Below are 21,493 nucleotides of genomic sequence, written 5' to 3' on the forward strand. Positions count from 1 at the left end.
GTGAGTACCTCTTGCCCTGTATTACCATACTTACTTTCATAGTTGTTTGATTATGTAGCATCACTGCACATGTTAGCCTCGTTATCATCCATTTGGTGGACATTATAAGATCCGTATGGACTCTTACATAAATTTAGAATCAACCCAATGATTTTGAAGAGGTTTAGCTCTGCAGACCTCTTGTAAGGACTGAACGTCGTCTATCACTGTATTTACATTAACAGCTACTCCCTCCGTCCCATAATATAAGAACGTTTTGTATAGTACACCAGTGTTCAAAACACTCTTGTATTATGGGAAGAGGGATTGGTTCATTTTGTAGCATTCTGCATCTTATCTCCCTCGCCCACCATTTACTAAAAAATATCAAATCTATATTTAATCTTACCAAAAAGTTGAATACACGGACAATGTCAGTGCAGAAGTGTAGCCCATTGCTCTTGTCAGTAAATTTTGTCCTGTAACGCTTGTACTTCCAGGGATTGGTAGTTGATTATGTAGCATCAATCTCCATCTTATCTTCATTATCCTCTATTCCTTCTAGTATTATCATATCTATAATTACTCTCTACAAAATGTAGAGTACAGGCAATGCTTATGAAGAAGATTTTGTGCTGAAATTCTTGAGTTATCCTTCCCTTGACATGGAGAAGGGCATTATAAAGCCGGTGTTAACTATTAATGTAAGTCAGTCCTTCTAAAGCCTTTATCCTCAACTGTTACTTAATTTGCTCATACTCCCTATTGTTTACTACTGTTTAGTTTGCTGTTTCTATCAAAATGCATGTTCGCAAGAACTGTAAGTTCCAAGTTTTACTTGTAAAACCAAATTCCTCATTCATACCATGCACATTACTCAATACTCACTATATGTATGCTTGTTTTTGTGGATCTATAATCCAGTTTTATCTTACTGATGTGGCTGATGATATGAACAACGTGCCATGCACATTAACGAAAATAGATACAATGATTGTCTTTGCCCTTCATCTTTGCTTGTTATGTTGACATGGTAATCCAGTAGTGTGGGGAAGCTCCCCGCATTATGAACAATGCCAAATTATGCAATTGATAGTTTGAACTTTCTCTTTATTTTCTAATTCAAATTGGATGGAATTGAAAGCACAGTTATCATATTTGTTTATACACGTGCAAAACATGTCATCTCTCTGCTTGTTTCAGGGTGATATGCCTAATGGCATGGACAAGTCTGTTGAAGGCTGTGAGACAAACCCAACATATATTGCAACAAAGAAGGCAAAACATCTTGAAGATAGCGAGACAACCCCAAAGTCTTGTCTTGATGCAGTGTTCAAGTTACTTGAGACTAGCAGTCAGACAAGCTCATAGAATTCGCTGTCTGAATCAGTTCAACCTCTTCAGTCCCAAGTTCTAGCAGAAAGGCATTCTGCAACTAAACTTCGACTTGAAGTCCTATCTCTAAGAAAGATTGCGGAGAACACCAATGAGAACCTCATTGCTAAACAGCTACACCTGGAAGCTATGACTAACATGCTAGGCCGGTCTCACAGCCTTGCTCAGCAACTTGTGCAGCAGTTCCCATGCAAGCCTAACCTTTCTTGAACTGTCTTCGAAGTGGTCTCAGTTTAGTATTGTTTTGTTATGCTGCAATGGTGCCCAGTTTTTGTAATATGCTTCTTCGTTGCGCTTTATGATCACTGGTGGTGAACTTCGATGCCCAGTGCTTGTAATATACCGTAAATCCTTTATTGTATAGTGTAGGTTTATTCTAAGTTACTATGCCGTAATTTCTTTATTGTATAGAGCAGGTTTGTTCTTAATTCCTACTAGTTACTGCCATCATTCGCTATCTAAAAAAACTGATGAAGTCGATCGGGCCGAAACCTTTGCCTCTAACGGGCCTGGTTTTTAGCGGGCCACAATTGGGCCGGCATGCATCTTTCTTGGGCCCTAATAGCCATTAAGGCCTTCACACTTTGCGCTAGGCCCACGACTTACTCCGGCCTATATTCAGCCCAAATTTTAGTTGGGCCTTTTGTGGACCCAGCGCTTAGTTTGTCCCATGTAGCGTTGGGCCATTAACAGGCTGAATATTCTGCATGTTGGGCCTTTAGCAGGCCGAAATGCATGTTGGGCCTCAATTTTCACTAGTCGTCGACGGGCCTTTAGCAGGCTGAAATGTAGACCGGGCCTTTTTCGGCCCAATTATATGATGGGCCGTTACCAGGCCGAAACATATCTCGGGCCTTAGTTGGCCCGCTGATATCATGCGCCTTTAACAGGCCGAAAGCTTAGTACAGGCATCAACGAGCTGAATTATACGACAGGCCTTTAACAGGCCCAAAGTTACATTGGGCTGAACTGTTGCCACCTTTATCACGGGCCGTTAGTGGGCTGGATGTCGCGTTGGACCATATATGGCCCATGGGCAGGTTGGGTCATTCCCAGGCCGAAAGACACACCGGGCTGAAATGGGCCCATGTCTACATCGGGCCTCTAACAGGCCAAAAGTCATTGGGCTGTAATTCGGCCCAAATATTCGGCGAATAATTAACGTGCTAGATCTGGCTTTGGGCCATAAATGGGCCTTTATTAAACAGGCAATTATTAGGCTGGCCCACTAGTACCTGAGTAAGTACTACGGTCCTTTGACTGGGCTGGCCTTTTTAACCTATATGGGTCTGTGTTGGGCTGTGCCATGTGTTGACGTATCATAGGCGCCTCCTATACAATGAATGGATGACATCTGTTCCAATGGTCATCCAACACGTGTTTCCTCCGGCCAATGAGAATTTTACACGTGGAAAATCCTTATTGGTCCTGGCTGTTAGCGGGTTATATGATCCAAAACCGGACCCGATAGCTTAACAACGAGCCGTTACGGTGGATGCCACGTGTCGGTCACCCTTGACGAAAGCATTTCCATGACGCGGCATTTATCGTCATGGAAGTGGACACTTCCGTGATTATAATTTTCGTAATGTCATGGAACACTTCTACGACAACACATGTATGACTATCTTGATTCTGTCATAAAATTGTCATGGATGTACATGCATGACCGAAAACGTGTCCTACTATGACAAACACGTATCATCACGGAAGTGTATTTTTTTTGTAGTGATGAAGGTCCTCCCCTATGCCTCAGCCAAGGCTCTATAGTGTATGCCATGCTGTGTACCAGACCTGATGTGTGTCCCTCCATAAGTCTAACAGGTGACACGTCTCCAATATATCTATAACTTATGAAGTATTCATGCCATGTTTAAAACAATTTTATATGATTTGGGTTCAATTTTATATGATTTAAATGGAACTAACCTGGACTAACGATCTTTTCAGCAGAACTACCGTGGTGTTTTTTGTGTAGAAATCAAAGTTCTCCAAATGCAGCAAAACTTTTTGACGATTTCTTTAAAAAAAAGAGGCACTAGAAGCTTCATGGGAGGGCCAGAAGAGCCACGACGGCCCCACTAGGCACCAGGGCGCGCCGGGTGGGGCAGGCTCACCCTGGTACCCCCTCGTGGCCCATCTTCGCGTGACAGAATATATAGACACACACATCTGGGCTATTCTGTTTCGCGTAACAGAATATTATTCTGTTACCCTACTTGAACTGATGAATTCAAGCGGTTGAACTGATGAAATTTGAGCGGTTGAACTGATGCTTTTTGTTTCTGTTAAAAATCGTCTTCTTTAGTTCAATTTGTTTTGCAATTTTTTTTGTCAAAACGGGGCGTGTAATATATCGTTGGAAAACTCTTGACATCTACATTACAATCAAATAATTTGTTTTTGCAAAAAAACTATGGTTTAAGAGCAGTTTTGAAAAAACCATTTTTTTCAAAACCGAAAATACGAATCGTATTTTGGACATAATTTTTAAACGGTATGTCGGAATTGAGCAAATGAGATGGCGTTAGAAAGCTTGTGAAAATCCGCATCTTCCACATATCTACTATTTTTTTCAAATTCTATATGATTTAAAAGTAATTTAAAAAATGGTGAAATTCTGGGCGAAACGTATTTTCGATGTTTTTTGCAAACAGTTTGTCGGTTTGACACAAATGATACGGCGTTGGAAAGCTATGGAAAATGCGCAACTTTTGCGTATAGAAAGTTTTTTCTAATTCCTTACGGTTCAAATACAAATTCAAATACGGTTAAAGTTGGTTTTGAACGTGATTTTGTTAAAAAGTTTATTGAAATGGGGCAAATAATATATCATTGGAAAGCTACCAAAAATGTGAAACTTAGTGATGTTGAACATTTTCTCAAATTCGCAATCATTTAAGAGTAATTTTGAATACGGCAAGACGGATCCTGCTGTTTTCTCGTCTGAAAAACAGAGTACTTGTACTGATATATGTGTATGTTTGTACTGAGCTATTTTTTGTAGAGTAATTTTGAATTGTTCTGAAAAAAGAGTACTTGTACTGATGTTTGCATGGGTTTGTACTAAGCGTGTTTTCACTAACTAGACTTTGCTATGTTTTTGGGTAATATTTTCGCACGTAAGTTTTCAACGACTTACTGTATCATCGCCCCTGTACTTGCATGGTTTGTATCATCGGGCTGAATGATATTTTTTCAAAAAGAAAATGTTTTTTATTCTTTTTTGAACTAAACATTTTTTTACAACGATGTTCTGGACTTCTCTTATTTTGCGACTTGTACTTTTACCATTTGAATTACATGGGGTTTCTTTTTTGCTTGAACTTTTACAATTTGAATTTATGTCATTTCTTTTATTCTGAACGGACCACCATTTTTAACTTGTACTAATCAATATTTTTAATTAAACCATTTTTATTTATAGAAAGGACCATCATTTTTGTTTGTACGGATCAGTCATAGAACTTGAACGTCAACGTCATAGAATTACACTTTGGACAGATCACCCTCTCCCATCTGGACTGACCACAAAAGTTGCATCAGGAAACTCACAAAAACAAGGACGATTACAATGAGATCGACAAAAATGTATGAACCATACCATTTTTAGCTCAATAAATACTATACACAAAACAAGCAGAACTTATTAAACAAGATGTTTTTGAACTTTCTCGCATTAACACTTTTTATAATACAAAACCGAATGGTTCACTTTTACCTCCTCTTTTTTAAGTATTACAAACTGTTGAACTAAAATAAAATGGTGGGCACAGTTCATTTTTGTACCACATTTGGTAATAGGGGCACAATCCATGTGAATTTTATAAAAGGTAAGTACCAGTAAAAATGGATTGGATTGCTGGAGTTTTTATAGAGTTTGTGGTACCATCACAATCAAAATTCATACTGACATAAGCTCTGGTCGTGCTCCAGCCAGAAAAAGATACATAAGTACACCGCGGCCGAAGTATTACAAACTAACAAACATAATCAGCCACCTCGCTAGAACAGAGCATCTCAGACGCCTCTACTCCTGTTGCCTTTCCTTGTGCAGGAGGTTGTTGACGGAGCACGTAGTGACACAGGGGGCCATGGTAGCGACACGTGCAGTGACGCAGGTCTCCGAACTGATGGTCACGACGAACTCGGCCACCCCGAAGCCACGCGGTTGGACTGAGCATGGCGCTGAAGTTGAGTAGAACATTTAGGAATTAGGATAATTAGGAAACAACAAACAGGTGAAGAAATCGTGAAGTGAAATGAGTTATATCAGACAGTATGCATTACACCTTGCTGATTTCTCAACTGAAACTGTTTACTGCACAACTGCCATATTTGACTGAGCTACCCAGAAGTTGCTGGAATGGATAAAAGTCTTAATCAGAATCTCACCAACGTTTGACACTAGAATGAATTTCTGAAAACTTACCCAGTTTGGCTAGCTGCTGACTTGAGAAGAGCCATCCTTTTTGCATCGAAGAGCTGCTGTGATGTACTGAGCAATTGCTTTTTCTGACCTTACAAAATTATGTCCGATGAATCTCTCTAATATGGATGTGTGAACCTTCCAAAATTAAATATGGATGTGTAAACATGGCATCTTTTTTTTGAGAAAAACAACAGGAGCGCATCCGCATAGTTATTCATCTCCATATCAATAATACTTGGCCACCAAAAACCTGACAAATGTTTTTTCTTGAAAACACACAACACATTTTTGGAATGCATCAGCACAAGCTGACATTTTTCAGTTTTCAGAAGCAACCAAACTTGCTAAAATTAATACTCATGTACTTACTGGGACCACATACATATCTTGAGCGTCCGGCCACAAAACAAGAAGTTGTATTGTTGAGCAGGAGGTCCTCGACCCCGTGACTCCTCCAGCAGGCTCCACTGTTTGCTCAGCTCTCAAGCGAAAAAAAATTGTAGGGTGCTCAACGCTATATTATTCAACATGACAAAATTGAACGTTCAACATTAGATGGGGACTTGGATGGGGTGCAGTGCTCTACTCGGACGGCGCCCAATGCTCAACTTGGACGGAGGAGTGCTCCCCGAAGCTCCAGTGGTAGTTGGGGTACATCAATAGAAGATCGGGGAGGAAGGGGGTTAGGCGAGAAGATTGAGCGGTGGTAGGGCACGACCGGAAGTGTCGGCTGTGGCCCAACCCTTGCACGTCGGCCCTCCGGCGACGGGGATAAGCGCGGTGAGGGCGACCCTTTTCCAATAGAACTAAATCTAATAGGAAACTTGAACTTTTCCTAATGCATTGCAGCACCGATAGACTGCCCTGTGATTGGGTCCTCGACGAGCAAGACTAGAATCTCATCATCTTTGATACTGTAGAAGTAGCAACATATTTTGCCCGGCTTGTCGACTCCCAGCCCAATTTTCCAGAGAACCAAGATAGACAAGAGAGAAAAATTTCTATCTTACAGGTGAAAAATTAAACACATAAAAAAATCAGTTTTTTTTGGCTCTCAACCTTCTGCATATATATTTGAACTGATGTTTTTCTGTCATTGAACATTACCGCCTCTTGAGTATGAACTATGCAAACTTTATTTTGGCCGAACTGTTAGAAATTTTCTATGAAGTGAAAACTACCATACAATATGAAACTGAATTATTTTTTTAACACGCACACTGCACTGTTTTCAGCTTTTCTTTATGAACTGATGATAAAATACATACAGGGCTGCTACACCAGTAGAAAATTCACGAATACATGACTTCTTTTAGAGCAATCTAACAAGTGTTATAGCAAACCACGGAACAAGCACATGTTTTGAACTGCTCAAGAACACGCATCAAGTAAAAAAGTACAAACCACTTCTGATTCACTAAAACGTGAGCTAATTTTCAATAGAGATTCACTAAAATAACTTCTGATTTTTTTAAACATCTAGCTTCTCATTATTTTTCAATTTGAACTTGCTTGTTTTTTATTTTTAGCAACACAACATGAAGCAGTAAGTAAGAGACGGGACGGGGGTGAGTACCTGTCGGTGCCGGCGGAGAAGCGCGGTGGTCTTGCCAGCGAACATGGGGCCAACGATGACGTGAATCATGCCGAGTTGGATTGCCGAGCTGGACGTCCTCGACCCCCCACGATTCCTCCTGCAGGTTGCACTGTTTCGCCATGGAAGCACAGGCGAGGGAGTTGGAGTGGGGCACGCCCATGGCGGTGAGATTGAGCAGACGGGGGTTGCGGCGTTGAACTCTCTGTATGCGGCGACAGAGCGACAGCGGCGCATCTATCCAGTGCGGGGCAACAACCGTGGTGCCAAGAACTGCAGAGGGGTAAGGGAGGGCGGCGGTGGAGATAGAAGCAGGGGGTGCATAGGAGAGGCAGAGCGCCTCCGGCGACATGTGGTTTGCTGGGGCAGATCCTCCTGTGTATTCTTCACCTGTAGGAATGGAAGTTTAGATGGAAAGATGCTTAACAATGATGTAAGTACATGTGAAATATATGACCAAGTACCATGTATATTAACTGGAAAAGTTCGACAAGAAACTTCATCTTCAGCATACTGACTACACCACACTATAAATATTGCAGGGGAAAGATAGATGCACTCAGCAGTTAATTGCCAAAGCACGCACTTCCAAAATGCTAACTAATAGAGATGGGTTTTCTTTGGTGAGCTTTATGCACCAAATAAACATTACTGCTGCAATGCACCCATAGTTACTTGATTCAACATCATGGCAAAGAACGATTGGAGTACGACAGACAGAGAGAGACGAGCCTAAGTTCAAACTACAAACAGAAGCTGCGAGCTCTATGTTTCAGCTTGTATATGATTTCATTTTAATGCCAAATTCCTCAGTCCAACATTAAAGTAACACATAAGACCGACCAGCACAGAAGTTCATAGTACCAATTCTGCTGATTTTTGTCGACTGAAGTGCAGATGTGCACGCATACCTTGAGTGGCTTCGGAGAGTAGTCTGGGACGAGCACTATGAGGTCTCGGCGAGGTGCCCATATTGCAGATGGACTTCCCGAGGATGCGCACGCCCAGGACGAACTCGTCTCCACCCCCGCCATGGCAGCCACTCCGCTTCCCCCGCTGATGGCTAGCAGGGCCACCCCGGTGTGGAGGGCGGCCCAGTGCCCTTACTTACAGATGGAGGGGTTGGCCGGCGGCGGTACGGCCGTGGGATCTCAGGGGAGAAGGCGGACGGATCTCGGGGAGGAAGGTGGACGGAGCGCGGGGAGGGAGGCGGACGGATTGCGGGGAGGAAGGAGGCCGGAGCGCAGGGAGGAAGGCGGCGGCCGGAGTGCGGGGAGGAAGATGGCCGGAGCGCGGGGAGGAAGATGGCCGGAGCGCGGGAAGAAACGCAGACGGAGCGCGGGGTAGGGAGGAGGCCGGCGCGCGAGGAGAAAGGCGACCGGAGCGCAGGAAGGAAGGCGTCCTGAGCGTGGGGGTGGAGGAGGTCGGCGCGCGAGGGAGAGCGGCTGCCGGCGCGAGGTAAGGGCGGCGCCGATGTAGGAGAGAGGGAGGCGGCGTTCGTGGGGAGTGACGGGCGTGGGCTCACGGGGGTGAGGGCGTGCATTTTTCTGTTTTCTATCATCTGGAGGCCATCTTTATTATCCTGGCGGCCACCATGATGAGCAGGGAGTAGTTCACCCTCGGGGCTGAGGGTTTGTACCAGTAGCTATGTGTTTAATATCTCTCTTGTGTTCTTGATTTGGCACGATCTTAATGTACTGCGAGCTTTGTTAATATAGTTGGATCATATGGTGTTTCTTCCTCTATCTTGTTGTGATGAATTGAGTTTTCCCTTTGATATTTCGTTGTTATCGGATTGAATACTTTTATGGATTTAAGAGCACTTGATGTATGTCTTGCTATGAATACCCATGGTGACAATGGGGTATCATACTGATTCACTTGATATATGTTTTGGCACTCAACTCACGGATTCCCGAGGTGACATTGGGGTAATCTATGCATAGGGGTTGATGTACGTTTTTGTCCTCGTTTCTCCGGTAGAAATATTGGGGTACTCTTTGAGGTTCTTTGTATAGGATTGAGTATTATGAATCTGAAATTGTTTTATGCATATCGTATAATCAACTCATGGATACTCGTGATGACATTGGAGTATACAGGTGACATTAGAGTTGGTTGATGTATATCATATGGTGTTATTTTAGTATGAACTCTTAGATAGACCGATCAGAAAGGATAACTTTGAGCTGGTTTCGTAACCTACAAACAATTTTGTCTTATGTTCTCTGCTAGATAAGAACTTTGGAGTGATTCTTCATCGCACGTTGAGGGATGGTTATATGATCATCATTGTTGAGAGATTGCACTAGCGAAAGTACGGACCCTAGAGCTAGTTTCTAAGCATTGCAATACCGTTTGTGCTCACTTTTCTTACTTGCTACCTTGCTGATTTTTATTGTTACTATTACAAAAATCAATATCTAATATCATTACTACACTTGTATAACCATCTCTTCGCCGAACTAGTGCACCTATACAATTTACCATTGTATTGGGTGTGTTGGGGATACAAGAGATTTCTTGTATTTGATTGTAGGGTTGTTTGAGAGAGACCATCTTTTTCCTATGCCTCCCACGGATTAATAAATCTTAGGTCATCCACTTGAGGGAAATTTGCTACTGTCCTACAAAACTCTATACCTAGAGGCCCAACACAAGTCTACAAAAAAACTAGTTGTGTAGTAGACATCAGCAGGTATATACCAGAGTGATCCAGGAGTAGATCACTGGAAAGCGGTCAAAATATCCTTAAGTACCTAAAGAGGGCTAAGGGCATGTTTCTTGTTTATGGAGGTAACGAAGAGCTCATCGTAAAGGGTTACGTCGATGCTAGCTTTGACATAGATCTGGATGACTCAAAGTCTCAGACCAGATACGCATATATTCTAAATGGTGGAGCGATTAGTTGGTGCAGTTCCAAGCAAAGCGTCGTAGCGGGATCTGTTGGGGAACGTTGCATGGAAAACAAAAAAATTCTACGCACATGCAAGATCTATCCATGGAGATGCATATCTATGAGAGTGAAGAGTGTGTCTACGTACCATCGTCGACCGTTAAGCAGAAGCATTTATCAAGGCAGTTGATGTAGTCGAACACCTTCACGATCCAACCGATCAAGTACCTAATGTACGGCACCTCCGCGTTCAACACACGTTCAGCTCAATGACGTCCTCGCCTTCTTGATCCAGCAAGACGGGCAAAGTAGTAGATGAGTTTCGGCAGCACGACGGCGTGGTGATGGTGGTGGTGAACTTGTTCCTGTAGGGCTTCGCCGTGTAGTGCGGAAAAACTAGACGGAGGATGAAACTGTGGAGAGGGGCACTGCACACAGCTTAGGGATTGTCGTGGGTGTGTGGCTCCCCCTCCATCTCATATATATATATATATAAACACACACACACACACACACACACATAGGTGGGGGGAGGGGAGGCAGCCAGGGTGTGCCCCAAGGTGGCCGGTCAGCCCCCTTGGGCGCCTTCCCTACGCCCCCCTTCCTTGTTTGCAAACGGGGGGGGGGAGGAAAGGGGAGGAGAAGGAAGGTAGGGGGAGGCCGACTCCCACCCCTTCCTTTTCTCCCAAAGGCCTACGGCTGGAGGAGGGGCACGCCAGCCTCTTGTCGGCTGGTGTGCTCCCCTCGTTTGGCCCATATGGCCCATTAACCTCTCGGGGCTTCCCGGAACCCCTTCCGGTGATCGGATGATTAGCGTGTACATTCTGAAACCTTTCTGGTGACCAAATAGCATTGTCATATATATCAATATTTACCTCCAGACCATTCCAGAGCTCCTCATCTTGTCCATGATCTCATACGGGACTCCAAACAACATTCAGTCACAAAGTCACATAACTCATATAGTACTATATCATCAATGAACGTTAAGCGTGCGGACCCTACGGGTTCAAGAATGATGTAGACATGACCGAGACGCCTCTCCGGTCAATAACCAATAGCGGGACCTGGATGCCCATATTAGTTCGTACATATTCTACGAAGATCTTTATTGGTCGAACCTTATGACAACATACGTAATTCCCTTTGTCTGTCGGTATGCTACTTGCCCGAGATTCGATCGTCGGCATCTTCATACCTAGTTCAGTCTCGTTACCGACAAGTCTCTTTACTCGTTTTGTAATACATCATCTCATAACTAACTCCTTATTCACTGTGCTTGCAAGCTTCTTGTGATGTGTATTGCCGAGAGGGCCCAGAGATACCTCTCCGATACACGGAGTGAAAAATCATAATCTCGATCCATGCCAACTCAACAGACACCTTCAGAGATACCTGTAGAGCATCTTTATGACCACCTAGTTATGTTGTGATGTTTGACAGCACAGAAGGTATTCCTTCGGTATCCGGGAGTTGCAAGATCTCATGGTCGAAGGAATATGTATTGACATTAAGAAAGTACTAGCAATAAACTGAACGATCATTTGCTAAGCTACATATGGGTCTAGTCCATCACATCATTCTCCTAATGATGTGATCCCGTTATCAAGTGGCAACACATGTCCATGGTTAGAAAACCTTAACCATCTTTGATCAATGAGCTAGTCTAGTAGAGGCTCACTAGGGACACGGTATTTGTTTATGTATCCACACATGTATTTAAGTTTCCAATCAATACAATTCTAGCATGAATAATAAACCTTTCATCATGAATAAGGAAATATAATAATAACAAATTTATTATTGCCTCTAGGGCGTATTTCCATCAGTCTCACACTTGCACTAGAGTCAATAATATAGATTACATAGTAATGAATCTAACACCCATGGAGTCTTGTTGTTCATCATGTTTTGCCCGTGGAAGAGGTTTAGTCATCGGGACTGCTACATTCAGATCCGTGTGTACTTTGCAAATTTCTATCTCTCCATCCTTGACCTTTTCACGAATGGAGTTGAAGCGTTTCTTGATGTGTTTGGTTCTCTTGTGAAACATGGATTCCATCACTAAGGAAATTTCTCCAGTGTTGTCACAAAAGATTTTCATTGGACCCGACGCACTATGTATTACACCCAGGTCAGATATGAGCTCCTTCATACAGACTCCTTCATGCGTTGCTTCCAAAGCAGCTATGTACTCCGCTTCACACATAGATCCCGCCATGACGCTCTGGTTGGAACTACACCAACTCATAGCTCCGCCAATCAATATAAATGCATATCCGGTTTATGACCTAGGGTCACCCGGATCAGTGTTAAAGCTAGCATCGACATAACCTTTTATGAGGAGCTCTTCCTCACTTCCATAAACGAGAAACATATCCTTGGTCCTTTTCAGGTACTTCAGGATGTTCTTGACCGCTGTCCAGTGGTCCTCTCCTGGATTACTTTGGTACCTCCCTACCAAACTTATGGCAAGGCACACATCAGGTTAGGAAAACACAACATGGCATACATAATAGAACCTATGGCTGAGGCATAGGGAATGACTTTCATTTTCTCTCTATCTTTGTGGCGCCCCCGATTTGACCGTACAATACTCATACACACAAATGTGTACAATCAAGATCAAGGAGTCATGAAAAGACATCACAACACAACTCTAGACACAAAGTAAAATAATACAAGCTTTATATTACAAGCCACGAGCCTCGAGGGCTCAAATACACAAGAGTCAGCGGAAGCAAAAATATCTGAGTACAGACATAAGTTAAACAAGTTGCCATAAGATGACTAGCAAAAACTAGATATAGATCGAAGAGGAACAAGCCTCCTGCCTTGGATCCTCCTAACTACTCCTGGTCATCCACGGACTGAACATAGAAGTAGGTACCCTCGGTGTAGTAGGAGTCATCGTCGATGGTGGCGTCTGGCTCCTGGGCTCCAGCATCTGGTTGTGAAATCCGAGAAGAGAAGGAAAGGGGGAAAAGAGGGAGCAAAGCAACCGTGAGTACTCATCCAAAGAACTTGCAAGCAAGGATCTATACTACATATGCAACGGTATCAATGAAATGGCTAGTATCTATGGATTGAACTACAGAATTCCAGAATAATAGGGGGATAGCTAGTCCTAACGAAGACTACGCTTCTGGCAGCCTCCATCTTGAAGCATGTAGAAGAGAGTGGCTAGTAAGTTCACCAAGTAACAACATGTAGCATAATCCTACCCGGTGATCCTCCCCTCGTCGCCCTGTAGGAAAGCGATCACCGCGTTGTCTCTGGAACTTGTAAGAGGTGTGTTTTATTAAGTATCCAGTTATAGTTGTCATAAGGTCAGAATACAACTCCGGGTCGTCCTATTACCGAGTGACGCGGCTATTCGAATAGATAAACTTCCCTGCAGGGGTGCACCATATTACCCAACATGCTCGATCCCTCTGGCTGGACACACTTTCCTGGGTCATGCGCGGCCTTGGAAGATCAACACATTGCAGCCCTACCTAGGCACCCGAGAGAGGTCAGCACGCCGGTCTAAATCCTAAGCGCGCAGGGGTCTGGGCCCATCGCCCATTGCACACCTGCACATTGCGAACGCAGCCGGTGAGCAGACCTAGCAACCTCCATTACAAAGGAAGTTGCTTATGCGGTCCAACCCGACACGCGCCGCTCAGTCGCTGATGTCTAGGAGGCTTCGGTTGATACCACGTCGTCGAGTGCCCATAATTGTTCCCGTGTGGTGGTTAGTGCGTATAGGCCAGTGGCTAGACTCAGGTCAAATATCTAGATCTCGTTATGCATGTTATTTGGAGTATCCGTGGATGCCGACCAGGGATCAGGCCCACCTGTCTCCTAGGTGGTCACAACCTGCCCTGTCGCTCCACCACAAAGTAACAGTCGGGGGCCTTCAAGAACCCAGGCCCATCACTACCTGGATGGAACCACCTGCCCCTTCAGCCCCCATCTCCGAACAGTAACATAGGTAATGTAAATGTATATAGTATATGTACCTGTGATCACCTCCCGAAGTGATCACGACCTAGTAGTATAGCATGGGGACGGACAAGACTGTAAGGCCACTGATGATAAAACTCTAACATCCTATACTAAGCATTTAGGATTGCACGTAAAGGTAACTATAGAAGTAACAAGGATAGGCTATGCAGCAGAATAGGTTCATCCGAAAGCAGTAACAGCTACACTACTCTAATGCAAGCAGTAGAGGGAAAGAGTAAGCGATATTGGGATGAACAAAGGGGGCCTTGCCTGATTGCTCTGGCAAGGAGGGGTCGTCGTTGATGTACTCGATCACAGGGGTACCGACAGCGGTCTTGGGGTCTACTGGAAAGAAGTAACGGAGGGGGAACACAATAAATAACAGAAGAATCAAAGCATCACAAAGCATAACATGGCAATATGCAGAGCTCGGGGTGACCTAACACAGTCCTACGTGGTATTGGCGAAGGGGGAAAACATCCGGGAAAGTATCCCTAGTGTTCGGCATTTTCACACAAACGGACTGAAGGGGACGGTTGCTTGTTGGCTATGCTAGGGATGTGTGGCAGACGAACGGACCACGTATTCGGATTCATCTCATCGTTCTGAGCAACTTTCATGTATGAAGTATTTTCATCCGAGTTGCGGATTATCTTATATTAATTTTTAAAGTTTTAATTCAGTTTTGGAATTATGAGATCAATTTAATTAGAAAAAGCAATTATGATGTCAGCATGATGTCAACATGATATCATCAGTCAACATTGACCATTGATTGGGTTAACTGACGCGTGGGCCCCGGTTGTCAATGGCAGAGATTAACTAAACTGAGTTAATTAGTTTAATTAGTTCATTTGGTTAACTAAACAGAGTTAATTAGGTTTAATTAATTTTTAATTTTTGTCTTCTTTTACTTTTTTTAAACGCTCTGGGGGCGTTAGGCCCCACTGTCATTGGCTCGGGGGGTCCTTATCGGGCGCACGGGTAACAGGTGTGGGCACAGGACGGGTGAACCAGGGGGCTGAAGGAAATATGCCCTAGAGGCAATAATAAAGTTGTTATTTATATTTCCTTATATCATGATAAATGTTTATTATTCATGCTAGAATTGTATTAATCGGAAACTTAGTACATGTGTGAATAGATAGACAAAACAGAGTGTCCCTAGTATGCCTCTACTTGACTAGCTCATTAATCAAAGATGGTTAAGTTTCCTGACCATAGACATGTGTTTTCATTTGATGAACGGGATCACATCATTAGAGAATGATGTGATGCTTAGGATAAATGATCGTTTAGTTTTATTGCTATTGCTTTCATCATGACTTATACATGTTCCTCTAACTATGAGATTATGTAACTCCCGAATACCGGACGAACACCTTGTGTGCTATCAAATGTCACAACGTAACTGGGTGATTATAAAGATGCTCTACAGGTGTCTCCGATGGTGTTTGTTGAGTTGGCATAGATCGAGATTAGGATTTGTCACTCCGATTGTCGAAGAGGTATCTCTAGGCCCTCTCGGTAATGCACATCACTATAAGCCTTGCAAGCAATGTGACTAATGAGTAATTACGGGATGATGCATTACGGAACGAGTAAAGAGACTTGCTGGTAACGAGATTGAACTAGGTATGATGATACTGACGATCGAATCTCGGGCAAGTAACATACCGATGACAAAGGGAATAACATATGTTGTTATGCGGTTTGACTGATAAAGATCTTCGTAGAATATGTAGGAGCCAATATGGGCATCCAGGTTCCGCTATTGGTTATTGACCGGAGATGTGTCTTGGTCATGTCTACATAGTTCTCGAACCCGTAGGGTCCGCACGCTTAACGTTCGGTGACGATCGGTATTATGAGTTTATGTGTTTTGATGTACCGAAGGTAGTTTAGAGTCCCGGATATGTTCACGGACATGACGAGGAGTCTCGGAATGGTCGAGACATAAATATCAATATATTGGAAGCCTATGTTTGGACATCGGAATGGTTCCAGATGAGTTCGGACATTTACCGGAGTGCCGGGAGGTTACCGGAACCCCCCGGGGAGTATATGGGCCTTATTGGGCCTTTGTGGAATAGAGGAGAGGAAGGGAAAGGTGGAGGGCACGCCCCCTAGCCCAATCCGAATTGGGTGCGGGGGGGAGGGGGCTTCCTTCCCTCTCTCTCCCCCTTCCTTCTCTCCTACTCCTACTAGGGAAAGGGGGGAATCCTACTCCCGGTGGGATTAGGACTCCCCCTAGGGCGCGCCATAGAGAGGACCGGCCCTCCCCTCATCCACTCCTTTATATACGGGGGAGGGGGCACCCCATAGACACACAAGTTGATCTCTTAGCCGTGTGCGGTGCCCCCCTCCATAGATTTCCACCTCGGTCATATCGTTGTAGTGCTTAGGCGAAGCCCTGCGTCGGTAACTTCATCATCACCGTCATCACGCTGTCGTGCTGACGAAGCACTCCCGCGACACTCAGAAAGATCCAGAGTTCGTGGGACGTCACCGAGATAAACGTGTGCAGATCACGGAGGTGTCGTACTTTCGGTGCTAGGATCGGTCGGATCGTGAAGACGTACGACTACATCAACCACGTTGTCATAACGCTTCCTCTTATGGTCTACGAGGGTACGTGGACAACACTCTCCCCTCTCATTGCTATGCATCGCCTAGATAGATCTTGCGTGTGCGTAGGAATTTTTTTGAAATACTGCGTTCCCCAACAGTGGCATCCGAGCCAGGTCTATGCGTAGATGTTATATGCACGAGTAGAACACAAAGGAGTTGTGGGCGTGGGTACATACATATTGCTTGCCGTCACTAGTTGTTTCTTGATTCGATGGTATTGTTGGATGAAGCGGCCCGGAATGACATTACATGACCGCGTTCATGAGACTGGTTCTACCGACGTGCTTTTCACACAGGTGGCTGGCAGGTGTCAGTTTCTCCAACTTTAGTTGAATCAGATTCAATGAACAGGGTTCTTTCTAAAGATCAAAAACCAATCACTATACCGTGTTGTGGTTTTTGATGCGTAGGTAAGAACGGTTCTTACTAAGCCCGTAGCAGCCACGTAAAACTTGCAACAACAAAGTAGAGGACGTATAACTTGTTTTTGCAGGGCATGTTGTGATGTGATATGGTCAAGACGTGATTATATATATTGTTGTATGAGATGATCATGTTTTGTTAAAGTTATCGGCAACTGGCAGGAGCCTTATGGTTGTCTCTTTATTGCATAAGATGCAAGCGCCATACAATTGCTTAACTTTATCGCTATGCGATAGCAATAGTTGCAAAAGCAATAGTTGGCAAGACAACCATGTGACAACATGTTGATATAGATTGAGATGATGGAGATCATGGTGTCATGCCGGTGACGATGGAGATCATGACGGTACTTTGAAGATGGAGATCAAAGACACAAGATGATAATGGCCATATCATGTCACATATTTTGATTGCATATGAGGTTTATCTTTTATGCATCTTATTTTGCTTAGTACGGCGGTAGAATTATAAGATGATCCCTCGCTAAATTTCAAGGTATAAGTGTTCTCCCTGAGTATGCACCGTTGCGACAGTTCGTCGTGCCGAGACACCACGTGATGATCGGCTGTGATAAGCTCTACGTTCACATACAACGGGTGCAAGACAGTTTTGCACACGTGGAATACTTGGGTTAAGCTTGACGAGCCTAGCATATGCAGTTATGGCCTCGGAACACTGAGACCGAAAGGTCAAGCGTGAATCATATAGAAGATATGATCAACATAGTGATGTTCACCATTGAAAACTACTCCATCTCACGTGATGATCGGACATGGTTTAGTTGATATGGATCACATTATCACTTTGATGATTAGAGGGATGTCTATCCAAGTGGGAGTTCTTAAGTAATATGATTAATTGAACTTTAATTTATCATGAACTTAGTCCTGGTAGTTTTTGCATATCTATGTTGTAGATCAATAGCTCCCCTATTTTATTTTTTATATGTTCCTAGAGAAAAATAAGTTGAAAGATGATAGTAGCAATGATCCGGATTGGGTCTGTGATCTAAGGATTATCCTCATTGTTGCACAGAAGAATTATGTCCTTGATGCATCGCTAGGTGACAGACCTTTTGCAGGAGCAGATGCAGACGTTATGAACGTTTGACAAGCTCCGTATGATGACTACTTGATAGTTTAGTGCGCCATACTTTACGGCTTAGAACTGGGACTTCAAAAATGTTTTGAATGCCACCGAGCATATGAGATGTTCCAAGAGCTGAAATTGGTATTTCAGACTCATGCCCGTGTTAAGAGGTATGAGACCTCTGACAAGTAATTTGCCTACAAGATGGAGGAGAATAGCTCAGCTAGTGAGCATGTGCTCAGAATGTCTGAGTACTACAATCACTTGAATCAAGTGGGGGTTAATCTTCCAGATAAGATAGTGATTGACAGAGTTCTCTAGTCACTATCACCAAGTGATAACCACAAGTATAGGGGATCGCAATAGTTTTTGAGGGTAGAGTATTCAACCCAAATTTATTGATTCGACACAAGGGGAGCCAAACAATATTCTCAAGTATTAGCAGCTGAGTTGTCAATTCAACCACACCTAGAAACTTAATATATGTAGCAAAGTATTTAGTAGCAAAGTAATATGATAGTAGTGGTAACAGTAGCAAAAGTAATATTTTTTGGTTTTATAGTGATTGTAACACTAGCAACGGAAAAGTAAATGAGCGAAGATCAATATATGAAAAGCTCATAGGCAATGGATCAGTGACGGATAATTATGTCAGATGCAATTCCTCATGCAACAGTTATAACATAGGGTGACACAAAAGTAGCTCCAGTTCATCAATGTAATGTAGGCATGTATTCCGAATATAGTCATATGTGCTTATGGAAAAGAACTTGCATGACATCTTTTGTCCTACCCTCCCGTGGCAGCGGGGTCCTATTGGAAACTAAGGGATATTAAGCCCTCCTTTTAATAGAGTATCAGACCAAAGCATTAACACATAGTGAATATATGAACTCCTCAAACTACGGTCATCACTGGTAAGTATCCCGATTATTGTCACTTTGGTGTTAACGGATCATAACACATAATAAGGTGACTATAGACTTGCAAGATAGGATCAAGAACTCACATATATTCATGAAAACATAATAGGTTCAGATATGAAATCATGGCACTCGGGCCCTAGTGACAAGAATTAAGCATAGCAAAGTCATAGCAACATCAATCTCAGAACATAGTGGATACTAGGATCAAGCCCTAACAAAACTAACTCGATTACATGATAAATCTCGTCCAACCCATCACCGTCCAGCAAGCCTACGATGGAATTACTCACGCACGGCGGTGAGCATCATGAAATTGGTGATGGAGGAAGGTTGATGATCACGATGGCGACGGATTCCCCTCTCCAGAGCCCCGAATGGACTCCAGATCAGCCCTCCTGAGAGAGATTAGGGCTTGGCGGTGGCTCCGTATCGTAAAATGTGATGAATCCTTCTCTCTGATTTTTCTCCCTGCACATGAATATATAGAGTTGGAGTTGAGGTCGGAGGAGCACCAGGGGCCCACGAGGCAGGGGGCGCGCCCCCACCCTCGTGGACAGGATGTGGGCCCCCTGGCCTTGATTCTTTCACCAGTATTTTTTATATATTCCAAAAATATTCTTCGTTGATTTTCAGGTCATTCCAAGAACTTTTATTTCTGCACAAAAATAACACCATGGCAATTCTACTGAAAACAGCGTTAGTCCGGGGTAGTTCCATTCAAATCATGCAAGTTAGAGTCCGAAACAAGGGCAAAAGTGTTTGGAAAAGTAGATACGTTGGAGACGTATCACCTAGTTACTAGAACTTCGTGATGTACTATAATACACAAGGGATAACGGAAACGATTCCTGAGCTCTTCACGATGTTGAAATCGGCGAAGGTAGAAATCAAGAAAAACATCAAGTGTTGATGGTTGACAAGACCACTAGTTTCAAGTAAAAGGGCAAGGGAAAGAAAGGGGACTTCAAGAAGAATGGCAAGCAAGTTGCCACTCCCATGAAGAAGCCCAAAACTAGACCCAAGCCTGAAACTGAGTGCTTCTACTGCATAGGAAATGGTCACTAGAAGCGGAACTGCCCAAATACTTGGCGGATAAGAAGGATGGCAAAGTGAAAGGTATATTCGATATACATGTTATTGATGTGTACTTTACTAGTGTTCATAGTAACCCCAGGGTATTTGATACCGGTTCAGTTGCTAAGATTAGTAACTCGAAATAGGAGTTATAAAATGAACAAAGACTAGCTGAGGACAAGGTGATGATGTGTGTTCGAAGTGATTCCAAGGTTGATAAGATCACCATCGCACACTCCCTTTACCTTCGGGGTTAGTGTTGAACCTAAAATAAATGTTATTTGGTGTTTGCTTGGAGCATAATATGATTGGATCATATTTATTGCAATACGGTTATTCATTTAAGTCAAAGAATAATTGTTATTCTGTTTACATGAATAATACCTTCTGAGGTCATACACCCAAGGTGAATGGTTTACTGAATCTCGATCGTAGTGATACACATATTCATAATATTGATGCCAAAATATGCAAAGTTGATAATGATAGTGCAACATATTTGTGGCACTGTCATTTAGATCATATTTAAGTCAAAGAATAACTATTATTCTGTTTACATGAATAATACCTTCTGAGGTCATACACCCAAGGTGAATGGTTTACTGAATCTCGATCGTAGTGATACACATATTCATAATATTGATGCCAAAATATGCAAAGTTGATAATGATAGTGCAACATATTTGTGGCACTATCATTTAGATCATATTGGTGTAAAGCGCATGAAGAAACTCCATGATGATGGACTTTTGGAATCACTTGATTATGAATCACTTGATGCTTGCGAACCATCCCTTGTGGGCAAGATGATTGAGACTTCGTTCTTCGAAACAATGGAGCGAGCAACTGACTTATTGGAAATAATACATACTGATGTATGCAATCCAATGAGTGTTGAGGCTCGCGGCGGTTATCGTTATTTTCGGACCTTCACAAATTATTTGAGCAGATATGGGTATATCTACTTAATGAAACACAAGTCTAAAAGTTCAAAGAATTTCAGAGTGAAGTAGAGAATCATTGTAACAATAAAATAAAGTTTCTACGATCTAATCGCGGAGGCG

At 43.2% G+C, this 21,493-nt stretch overlaps 1 protein-coding gene across 5 annotated transcripts; it reads right to left on the reverse strand.

Annotated features, from left to right (window-relative positions):
* Positions 1–5,192: 5,192 nt before the first annotated feature.
* LOC125551657 (uncharacterized) lies at positions 5,193–8,949 on the reverse strand. Of its 5 annotated transcripts, none has more exons than XR_015600793.1 (6): positions 8,312–8,949; positions 7,383–7,790; positions 6,176–6,320; positions 5,807–5,941; positions 5,667–5,735; positions 5,193–5,562 (listed from the first exon to the last, which is right to left on the reverse strand). XR_015600793.1 is itself a non-coding variant. In XM_087518159.1 (5 exons), the coding sequence occupies exons 1-4, from the start codon at positions 8,370–8,372 to the stop codon at positions 5,693–5,695; spliced, it is 600 nt and encodes a 199-aa protein (XP_087374285.1). In that variant the 5' UTR covers positions 8,373–8,949; the 3' UTR covers positions 5,193–5,562; positions 5,667–5,692. The 5 variants fall into 5 exon arrangements, 1 of the variants encoding a protein (XP_087374285.1); XR_015600792.1 differs by having other exon boundaries at positions 5,807–6,072; XR_015600791.1 differs by lacking the exon at positions 6,176–6,320 and having other exon boundaries at positions 5,807–5,889.
* Positions 8,950–21,493: the final 12,544 nt, after the last annotated feature.

Source organism: Triticum urartu, chromosome 4A, assembly GCF_056163025.1.
Source record: "Triticum urartu cultivar PI428250 chromosome 4A, HENAU_Tu73, whole genome shotgun sequence".
In the NCBI taxonomy this organism is placed as follows: domain Eukaryota; kingdom Viridiplantae; phylum Streptophyta; class Magnoliopsida; order Poales; family Poaceae; genus Triticum; species Triticum urartu.